The sequence below is a fragment of the Chrysoperla carnea genome, chromosome 2 (assembly GCF_905475395.1).
Source record: "Chrysoperla carnea chromosome 2, inChrCarn1.1, whole genome shotgun sequence".
In the NCBI taxonomy this organism is placed as follows: Eukaryota; Metazoa; Arthropoda; class Insecta; order Neuroptera; family Chrysopidae; genus Chrysoperla; species Chrysoperla carnea.
Genome location: NC_058338.1, coordinates 79,530,394 through 79,542,638, shown reverse-complemented (window position 1 = coordinate 79,542,638; position 12,245 = coordinate 79,530,394). Strand labels below are relative to the sequence as shown.

At 29.1% G+C, this 12,245-nt stretch overlaps 1 protein-coding gene and 1 non-coding gene across 2 annotated transcripts in view; one reads left to right on the top strand and one right to left on the bottom strand.

Moving 5' to 3' along the window:
* LOC123293959 (CD151 antigen-like) overlaps positions 1-12,245 on the top strand; it is a 60,532-nt gene that overhangs the window by 24,060 nt on the left and 24,227 nt on the right. Inside the window, exon 2 of the mRNA XM_044874971.1 lies at positions 5,208-5,303. Within this exon, the coding sequence (XP_044730906.1) occupies positions 5,217-5,303 (87 nt within the window). The 5' untranslated portion in view covers positions 5,208-5,216. The remainder of the gene's footprint in view (positions 1-5,207; positions 5,304-12,245) is intronic.
* On the bottom strand, positions 5,089-5,162 carry Trnat-agu. The gene has a single exon. It is a non-coding gene; the product is annotated as a tRNA-Thr (tRNA).

The window sequence follows — 12,245 nt, the reverse complement described above, 5'->3', positions numbered from 1 at the left end:
AAATAAATATCTAGCATTAAGGAGGGTGACTCGCCATTAATAGAAAAAAAGATTAGAAGATAGATAATGATCCAAATGGTTAGCATGGTATAGTTAACGAAACATATTATATCCAAAAATAAATTTGGGTACCTTGCCGATCAGTTAAGAGAGTAATCAATTAATTGGAAATAAACTAAGTAACATATTCTGTTATGAGGATGGTTATGTTATTTAGTGTACTTAATTAATAACTACTCCCTTAATTGATCGCTAAAGTACCCAAATTATTTTTATATGAAAAAATGTTTCGTTTAATATAACAAACTTAAAATTTGAATCATTATCTACTAATTTATTTTTTTCTATTACTGGCGAGTCACTCTCCTTTCCTCCTTCACTTTACACTCGTTGCAGGTTAAAAGATAAAACTATTTACCTTTGTAAATTTTTTTATGTTTTTATATAATAATTTTGAGTAGGAGTCAAAATAATGGAATTAAAAAAACCACAATACCGTACAACTATTTTTTTTTGTACAGAGTGTGTTATAAGTCATTAGGTATTATATGCTGATAAATCAGTGGGAAATAATACTTCTAATATTATATATATATACTGTAAGACTCCATCTTTTCGGTGAATTTAAGCTTGTAGCAGTGGCATAACTCACCTTGGAGGGATCCCGTATCAAAATTAGTTCCTTCTAGAAATTGAGCTAGCCAAACGATTCAAATTAAATATACACTTTTCTAACCTTTTTTTCGGCAAATTGATCTATAGATGAAGATGATTTCTGTTTTTCTAAAATTTCAGCTTACGTAGATAATAGTGACAAGTCTAATAACTGTTCCTATCCCATCCATGTCCTTAGATAATTTTTTATCACTTTTAATTTTGAAAAACTTCATTCAGCTGTTGCTGTTGTAATTGGAAGGGTCAAGAAAAAAAAGCATGCGATTATTACGCCCGAAAAACTGGATGCAAGGTTATTAAAGTTTATCAGCAATAATTGCATGAATCCCTTAATCAACCTCCTCATGACCTCCTACTCCTCGGATGGGACGTGGTTTTTTATTATCAAGCCAAGAAGATATTTTGTATTTTCTAAAATACTGGCATTGTAAGAATATGACGTTCATAAAATGTAAAAGTATTAAATGTTTGAAATTATTAAATTGCTAATTATTTTCATTGTGCCAGGAAAAATATATCAAGAAAATTACGTGGCTTGATTTCATTGCCACCCTATCGCGGCCTATGCTAACGTAGCTCAGGGTAGCTTTTGAACTAATCCCTTCCCTCTCTTAACCGGGTCACGTGGTTTATGGATGCTTTTTAGAAGATTACTTAATAGTTGTCTCCACATGAGATGTCTTACAGTCCTAAAAAAATAGCTGCCTGGCATAAACACAAAGACAGTTTAGTTTACATCAGGCATGGGCAAATGTGACTCAGAGAGGTCCCTCGGACTCCTCACTTAAAATACGAGTAAGACAGAGAAGCAACCTATTTTTGTCTATATATCTCATTGCAATTAGAGAAACTGAGATAGGTATAATATTATTATACCCGTTTCGTTTCTTCCTCTATGAGCAATGCGATCTTGGATAAAGGGACATATAATAAAGTTAATGACACACAATAAAGTTATAACAATGATGACTTCGACTTAAAATAACTCGCCCATGCCTGGTCTATGGTATTGTAGCTCCTAAACGGCTGAACCGATTTTGATTTTTTTTGTTTTGTTTGAAAGGTAATTTAATGAAGAGTGCTCTTATTTATGTTTTAAGTGCGAATTTTAGGTTCCGTACACGAAAAATTTATCGTGGCTTTTAACATTTGTAAATTTTATCTGTTAAATATATAAAAATAAAGTTTGCTTTTAAAACTGACTGAAACTAGCCCATGCCTGGTTTAAATGAAGAAAAATTTACTAACTTACTGGCATACTTCCCGGGCTTAAAATTTTGTCTTCGTCTATCCCAGGTTTTACATATCCCTTAAATTGAAGCCATAAACTATACCCGATTGTTAATTACATACAATGTACAAATATAACAATAAATCTCTTATAATAATAAAGGTTGATTATTGGCTATAGTACTTTTATCCACTAGAGATCCATACAGGTACAAAAAGACCATGACCTTTGTATTATTATTATTAGTATTATTATGGATTTATTCCTTTGTATCAAAGATTTATCAATAATTAATGATAAATAATGATGATGATTATTATTATTATAAAATGAGACCCGTTAAAAAACTAATGCAAGTTTAGGTCAAAATTTTGGACATTATTTATTAATTTCTACCCTTGTAGTCCTTTAGTACGGGAAGTTACGAATATTTTTTCAATAGCTTCAAGATAATTATTACATTATATACGGTATTCCAAAATTTATTTAAACTTGGTCTAGTAGAAAGTAAAAAAAATCGTATTTTACTAAATAAAACTCCTCCTAAGAAAATGTTTGGTTTTTGATATCAGGTAATGCAATAATGGGTTTTTATATCCATCTTGCGGGCTACGGAGTCTTCACCAGTTCTCAGCTGCTGAATTTTCAAAATTTGTGAATGATAATTTTTGACTGGCGTGAAACATGCTTTGTATTGCGTGAAACTTAATTTTTTTCAGAATCCGCTTAAATATTCGTTGGTGGAAAAAATTTATGAAGGTAAGCGATTTTCCAGATAAGAATGGTTAAAGTTGCAATTGAATTTCAAGTTCTGGGTAAGAAAAATTGCAATATTTTCTTTTAGTATTTTAATAGGAGGATATTTTTACATGCCCTGAAAAATTTTTCTTATTCCACTGTACACTGTAGTCCTAAGTGGAAAATGAAAATTGGGAAAATTAACAGGATTTTCGAAAAAAAAGTACCCAGGGCGGATAGAAATCGATAGAGTAAAGAGTATAATAATAGAATTCTTAAAAAAATTATAAAGTTTCATGCCAGTCAAAAAATGTTTAAAATTTGTACCTAACAGCCTTAAGTGAAATTATACTTTCTTTTATCGTTCGATTCTCAGGTAGTTGCTTAATTGACCGACATGGATCATTATGATTGGATTACTCCAGTTCGTATCTTTGGAATATGTCGCGTAACCCAATTTTTCGAATTACAAAACGAACGAATATTTCAAAAAAAAAAATCATTGTCATGTATGACTCTTGCGACTCCTAACACCCGTCTCGTACGCTTTTATGGAAATACGGGGTTTTTAAAAAAATTATAATTTTGAACAGAAGACATTCGATATTCAAACAGAACATGTAAAATATATTGATTGTTTATTGTAAAATAATATAATCAACACATGTAGAGTTATGCTTTATAACTTTACTAGGAAGTTCAAATAAACCTACTTTATAAAAATAGATATTGCAAATAATGAGGGAGTCATTATTCAGTTTATCACATATTCTATTCCAATTAAACGGATAATATTCTGGGGGCGTTTAAAACCATAAAATATTTTGTAAAGAGTGATCTACATTGAGCCAAATTTAATTTTAAAAAAAACACAAAATGTAATATTATAATAGTTACAGGTAGGTATTTTTATTAATTGAATATTAAGTATATTCCATTTAATTTGAAAAATGATGTCAGTCAAATGATCGCATTTGGACCTTCTGTAGAAGTATATTTGTTCGAGGTAATTTTCTATAACTTTTCTCAAGTTTGGGGGGCTATTTTGGCTATAGTTTGGCGGATCTTAGCTTTTAGGTGCTCCAACGTTGCAGGTTTGTTGATATGCAGGGTAGGTCATTTTAATCTATAGGTACTCCTAAATATCTCGTTTTGTAGTTAACCAATCAGACTAAAACAAAAGTTGCAGAGTTTGGTGGGGAGTGGGGACTAAACATATTTTTAAGTCGTATTTCCTCCAAAAGCTTACATTTTATGAAAAAATGTTTTGATCAAAAAGAGTTAGTTTTTTTATGATGACCAACTTTTTCTAATTTAAAGTGTTATTCTATCTCTTACCGTTTAGGATCTAAATTGTTATTAAAGAAGATCTATAGGTCCAATCTAATGTCAGAACATAATACCTCCCATCAAATTCTATTTGAGCTTTGAACAATGTTAAACGTTAAACGATTCATATCGTAAATTGACGTTTGAAACAAGTGAAAGAATTCACAACATTCTAATTTACAGAGTTTCAGACATACTAAACTGAAATTGTATCAGCCTTTACATTACTATTCAATTTTAATTAAATGCATATATTTGCCAGTAAATGTTTTAACAAAATTTATTATAAAATGGAAATAAATTTATTATACGGGTTTTTTGAAATACTAATGGTTGTATTATTTTCCCCTTCGGCTTTTGGTATTTGATGTTCTTGCTGAATTTTTCTTCTTAAACAAATCTTTTAATGGCTTTCTATATAAAGATTTTTTAAACCAACACCGACGAACAAACCAACTGCAAATACTAGATGGTATATAAAGATTGCAATTGACAGGAAAACAGTTTGTTTTCTCAAAAAATATTACAAGTAGACACTATATTTTCGATTTTTTGTTATTTTCTTCTTGTTTAACCTAGCTTTGCTTTTTTTGTGGCGAAAAATTCGCGATAAATTGCATAATTCAAATATTGCCATACTCATATTGTTAATCCTTCAGCACTCGCGTAATGAGTATTTTGCTGAGGCTCGATTTAAAACACAAATACCTTTTTTTCAAATGGTATATGGGTTTGAAGGTTTTTCTATCTTCATATAATTTTATCTATTTTCGAATTATAAATTTTTCAGGTTTTTAAAAGTATTTTTTCAAGTCAAGATTTTATTTAATTATCTCAAACTTCATTTAATAATCACGTAATTAAACTATTTTTAATTAGCTAGTGCATTAAAAAATATTTTATATAAAATTATGTTGAGGTTACGATTTACAAACAAGTTAAAGAATTTCTAGAACGCGAACTATTTGACGCATGTATACAGATAGCGTGAGAAATTTCTCATTCCACGAAGTTACTTTAATTTGGTTGCATTTCATGAAATTTTTCAGTCCAACAATTAACAAATAATATATTGTTATTTCAAATATTATAAAAATGTAAAAAATTTTATTTCAAGGCCCCGGCGAGATTCGAACTCACGATCTCCTGTTTACTAGACAGGCGCTTTAACCAACTAAGCCACGGCGCCGTTGTTCGAAAGATTAATAATTTACGTAATTTTCCTTTTTTACAGAATGTGAAAATGGCTCCAAGAAAAACACGTGATTCTGGCTGTTGCAGTGTGAATTTTTTAAAATATGTCTTACATTTGTATAATATGGTTTTTGTGGTAAGTTTAAATTTTTACTTTTACTTTGAAATTTAAATCAATCGTGGCTAAAACTGTTATAATTGAATTTTATACCATTTATGTATGAAAGGTATACTAAGTTTAGTCCCAAGTTTGTAACGCTTAAAATTTTGATTATTAATTTTTTTTGATTAAACTGTATTTTCAAAATTGTACACTACATACTATATTAATTAACTAGATTGATACTCGCCCGCTTCACTGGGCTTAAAAGTAAAAATCACCGCTTTATAGCCTCCACCCTCTCTTGATATACACAGTTTTCAATTTTGTTAAATGTAAAATAGTCATAATTCATTGAGTATAATTATCAGAATAGTTGACCATGATTTGTTTGATATTCACTATTTTAAATTTTTACAGAATTCTTTAATTTATGGTTCAAAATGATTATCATAGATCTGCTCCAACTATAATCATTATTTTGAACCATAAATTAAAGATTTCTGTAAAAATTTAAAAAATGGCAAATGTCAAATTAAATTTAATTTTTTATTTGTTTTTTTTTTTTTTTTTTTTTAATATATTTTTATAAATTATGGTTCATGTGTTATGCTGATATATCAGTTATATTGCTGTACAGTTTCATTAAAACCATTCGCAAGTTAAGGCGTGAAAGCGTAACAAACAAACAAACATGCTTACTTTCACATTTATAATATACTAGATTGATAAAAATTGCTCTCGCTTATCCCCTTTCTATAACACTTGAAAAAATGGTAAGGATTGTTTTACACAGGTAAAATATATGTATGGTTTTCTATTTTTTTAAATGTATAATAGTCGTAAATTCATTGAGTACATATTTTATATTGACTATTTTTACAGAAATCTGTAATTTATGGTAATGTCAAATGACTACTTTTACAGGAATCTGTAATTTATGGTAATGTCAAATTAAATTAATTTTTAAATTTTTTTATATTTTTTATTAATTTATCTTTATAAATTATATCTCATGTGTTATTCTGTTATAAACCATTAAAAACCATTCGTTAGTTTTAACGTGAACGCGTAACAAACAAACAAACAAACAAACAAACAAACAAACATGCTTACTTTCGCATTTATAATATATAGATATATAGGAGATAGGGATAGGGATATCTTTAAAGGTATTATTTTTGTCGTGGTTTTGATTCATTGTTTTATAAAAGCAAGTACAACAATGGTATAATTAAAATATTATATACAAAAAGTATTTTCATTCATAATTTTATCTTAATAAATAAATTAAATATTTTTTTAGGGATATAATAATAAAATGATATACGTCTTTTTTCACAGATTACATATTATTATTATAATATTTTAACATTACATATTATTATAATCGTTTATTGTTCTTTTTGGGTGTAATTCACTGATTGTAAGTAGAAAAAGATGCTGTTATAGTGTAATAAAATTTCTTCCCTTTCTACTGACACTTTAATGTATATAGTTTTGTACAAAAAGAACATGTTATGATTATGGTAGGTACACAATGTTTAGGGATCATACAATCATACCACCCACAAACTTTTAAGAAATTAATGTGACCTTTTTAATGCACCATCATACATGGCTATATATTGTTGTTTGAGAACGAAAATAATCAAGTATTTTATTTATACAATAAAAATAAATTAAATAGATAAAATTTTCAAAGGTACTCCTTTTTTCATTTGAAGTTTTTTTCCTACTTCGATAGTATCTTATAAGAAGTAATAATGATAAACACACCCTTACAATAAATATATCCAATTCAGTAGAGTCTCGATAACCGGAACTCAAGAAAGTTCAAGTAAAATTCAAGAGAGTTAAGATTACTGTATTAGGTTCGATTGCTACGATTGTATGGGAAAATTTATTATTAAAGATAAGAAACAAAATTCATAGCGCAGGAGCAGCTAAGCGAATTCCCTTAGAGAATGAAAAATAACACATTTTTCTTTAACTCGAATGTTGCATTTTTAATTTTACAAGAAATTTTTTTTCTTAAACTAAGCGTCTAGAGAAAAAATCACAAGTACTTTTTTGCTTAAAACTGATCAGAAAATACAAAAATATTTCTTATTTTGAACAAATTCAAAATTTTGTACTTCGCGCATCCCCCAACCCTTGTTTGCCTGTCAATTTTTCTCATTAACGAACTTGATCTTTCAAATACTAAAAGGATTTATTCAAATCGGTTTTAAGTTTTAAACACTTAGTAAAAAAATACCTCCATCATTAAAAAACAAAAACAAACATATGAATATGAATTAAAATGTCATACTATTCGTCCACACCGTTCTTTCTACGTAAATAATGTAGTTCTTAGAAACATCATAATAAATATTATAAAACGTAACATTTCAAAATATATAATACTCCGGCCGCTGAGCCGGTTTTCGTTGAATTTCACGAAAACGACCTATGGTTTCCTGTGTATTCTTTTCTGCTCATCCCGAAAATTAAGATAGTTTTTTCGATATATGGTGCAATAACTTTTTATAAGTAATTTAATTGTTAATAACGCTACCAATCATGCTAGGCAATGATTGTTTTTTAAATGTAAACGTATAATATTATTCTTTAAAATTAACTCCTCGAAACAATTTTTCAAAAATTTCGGGAGAAAACAGCATTTTTTTTTTAAATTTTCGCTTATTTCGGTGTGAAAACGGATAATATTATTCTTCAAAATTAACCCCTCGAAGCAATTTTTCAAAAATTTCGGGAGAAAACCCCGAAAGTAGCTTATATCTCGGGTTCTGGTAATGGATATATGAAACTGTACGACGTCTCATTTTCAAGCTAAAGATCTAAACATTTAATTTAACATGTATACTGTTTAAAGGAAAGTTTACATCGGTTAGAAATCTTACGAAAAAATTACATGTAATCATTTTAAACATTTTTTACTTATAGTTAAAAATAAAATACCAATAATATGAATATGTCAATAATATGAATATTGTCAAATAAAACTCTAATAAAAGACAAATATTTTTCACTTTACTAGACATTTCTAACTTGATTTTGTCCAGAGATATATATGATCATTTGAAGTTACATGCCGGTACTCGAATTAGTTGCATTTCCTGTAGCAGACTATTTTAATAATTACGTAAGCCATTTAATAAGTACGTAAGCGTATCGAGATTTTCGGATTTGTGTCTAAATCGGTCACGAATACTGGCTCGGCGACAGGATTATAATTTTTATTAGTTAAATTTTGCTTTAAAGCATTGACTTATGCACTGTATCGAAGGTTAACGAGAAGAGATGGGTATGCGTCATAGGCCACGACTTACGGGGCTTTGGAGATGGACTATATATTTGTATATATCTATGTCAGTTATTCGCCCGTGTCTCTGGGAAATTTCAATTTCAAAATAAACACTACCGTGTTATATCCTTCACTTCTCTTGCCCTCACTTCCTTATAAAAAAATAAACAACTTTTGTTACAAATATTTTTTCGTAAACATCACTGTTTACCCGTGAGAGCGCAAATTATTATTACAAAACTTTAAAAGATAAGGAGTTGAAAATTTGCAGGTAGCTTCAACTAGTTGGTTTGAGAAACATTCTCGAAAAACCAAAAAAAAAAAATTCACAAGCCAAATAAATGGCGGCCAAAAAGCCAGCATAAGTGTTAGTTTTTTAATCTATGCTAATTTATAAAAAAATAATGCCAGCGCTGACATTCAACTCGTTCTATACATGGTATTTAAGTAAAAAATTCAGTTTTCACTGGTTAACACCCGAACTAAAAAGAGGTGTTATAAGTTTGACCGCTATGTGTGTGTGTGTCTGCCTTTCTGTCTGTCTGTCTGCCTGTGGCATCGTAGCGCCTAAACGGATGAACAAATTTTAATTGTTTTTGTTTCGTTTGAAAGGTTATTTAATGGAGAGTTTTCTTATCTATGTTTCAAGTGCGAGTTTAAGGTAGTACCAGCATGAAATCACTTTTCGACAGATTTGGCCGAATTTTTTTTCTCGGGTTTATAATAGCTTTATTTATGAATTCCTAAAATTTCATAATTTTTGACCGTTTAGATCGCGAGATATTTAAAGACAAAGTTCGCGATTTTGAGGGTCATGTCCCATTTAAAGCATGTAAAATGTCCGGTCTCTCCAACTAATTTTTATGATATTATTATATATTGAAGAAAAAGTAGAAAAAAATGTTTATACAATAAAATTCTAAAAAAAAAAATTAGAAATTAATTTTCACTTTCGAGATATTAATTTTGACGTAAATTGATCGAAATTGGGACGTTGTCATAATTATTTCCCATTTTAAACGGTCAAAATTTCTGAAACTTTGGGAATTAATAGTGAGCATTATTAAATTCTTAAATTTAATTTTTCGTTAAATTCTGTCGAAAAAAAAATTGTACCATTGCTTTAACATAGAAACTGCAAATACCATGCTGGTACTACCTTAAGGTTCTGTAACCGAAAAATACGTCGGGGCTTTTCTAATTTTGTACATTTCACTTGTTTGTAGATATTTCATGTTCACACTAAAAATTATTTAATAATAAGAAGCATTCAATGAGAGGAAATATGACCTTAGTGATGAATCTCTGATTCTCATGAGTTTATTTTTAAATATTGTATATGATGTGTTATTTAATGGTCGGTATCGTTTTTTTGTTGTTTGAACTTCACTCAAAATAAATGTTTGATATTGTCTACAAAAAAAAAAAAAAATAAAAAAAAAATAAAATTATTATGTAAACAAAATATTATTATACCTTGGACATACCTTGTAAATGCTTGTAATGCTTGTAAATAATGTTTTGTACGCACCTATTATATTATCATACGTGTAATAACTTTTTACGTGTTAGTGTTAATAAAAATTTATACTGCACTCGTTTTATGTATGTGGATAATAAAATTAAAGTATTTTAACAGATTTTTCAACTTTCGTGGAACAAGCAGTTTCTTAGAGTATAATTTATATAGGTAAATGCATATTGATTTTCGCTTATTTTTTAGGATTTTAATGTTTATATTTTAAATATCGAATAAAACAAGTGAAAACAAACAATTGACTGAACTAATTGTTGAAATACCATGTATAGACAGTGTTGATTACACTGTCACATTACACATACATACATGTCATACATATATAACTGATATTCCCATATAATACATACTATACAATTGGCCCTCTCACGGGTAAACAGTGATGTTTACGAAAAAATGTTCCAAACAAAAGTTGTTTATTTTTTTATAAGAAACATTTTTTATATTTAAACTATTGTTCTATCTCTAGCGGTTTACAAAATGAGTCCTACCGACCCAAGACCCAATTGACCTATGTTGCTCATTTACGAACTCGACCTCACTTTTTACGTCCTCAGCACGATATTAAAATTTTAGCTTGATATCTTTTTTCGTTTTTGAGTAATCGTGATGACAGACGGACAGACAGACAACCGGAAATGGGTTAATTAGGTGATTTTATGAACACCTGTACCAAAATTTTGTTGGTAGCATCAATATTTTCAAGCGTTACAAACTTGGGACTAAATTTAATATACCTTGTATATTAAATGAAATTATGGTTTAAAATGAAATTATGGTTAGAAACTGATATAAATATGTAGTTAAACTATTTTTTTTCCTCAATATACGAGAAAAGTTCTCAACAAGGCCTATAAATTTTGCACATATAGGCAATTTTTTTACACAAATATGTTAAAAGTTGTCTAAAAATGATCAGAGATTGACGAATTTTTACAAACCTATATAAGCTGCAATAAAGACTTGTTGCAAACTTGTTGAGAGAACTTTTATGATTAAAATAATACAAATTGAACAACATACTTATATCATTTTCTGACCATAATTTTATTTTTATACCCTGTATACCCTGGTGTATGAAAAATACACCAAGGTATAATAAGTTTAGACCCAAGTTTGTAACGCTTTGATATATATTACATATATACAGAGTATAAAAATGAGAAAAATAAATAAATATGTTTTTTCGGACATTTAAAAGAAAGAAATGACTGTTGTCCGACAGGAATATCATGCTTCGTTGCATATTACCAAAAATGGTTTTTGCATTTCCCATTGATAATGCACTTCATGGATAATTTTTAAGCTTATCCCACAATTGATCGTGGTCCGATGAAAGAGAAGTTCTTGGCCATACAAATTCTCTTAGAGAAAAAAGTTCTTAGACTCAGCCTATAGGTAAAAATCTCCCAAATTTTCAACCATTCGGAAATGACAAATATTAGGTCTGATCCTAAACTTAAATGGTCAGGCTAGCTACGAAAATGTCAAATAAAAATGCAATAAAACACTAAAAAAGATCAAAGTTCGAAAAATTTATACAGTAAGTCGGATTTGAAAGCGCTTTTCGACATTCGATCGTTATCAGGAAATTCGAGAGTCGGGAAATTTTGTAACCTAAATTGATTTATAAGAAATTAAAAATATCCAATTTGCATAAATAATATGCATTTTATAATTGCATTTTAAATTAAAAGATACTAAATTCACAATTTGGTTAATTCGTGATCAAAATGATTCCATACTGGTTACTCGGGAGTTTTTGGACATCCGGTACCTCCAAGATCAATTATGGCGCGAGATTCGTACTCAGCGGGTATCGAGCTGGGATTGATTATATAAAGAATTTACCAAAACCAGGGTACCAAGTACCTCGAAGATCAATTATGACATCCGGTACCTCCAAGATCAATTATGGTGCGAGATTCGTACTCAGCGGGTATCGAGCTGGGATTGATTATATAAAGAATTTACCAAAACCAGGGTACCAAGTACCTCGAAGATCAATTATGACATCCGGTACCTCCAAGATCAATTATGGCGCGAGATTCGTACTCAGCGGGTATCGAGCTGGGATTGATTATATAAAGAATTTACCAAAACCAGGGTACCAAGTACCTCGAAGATCAAT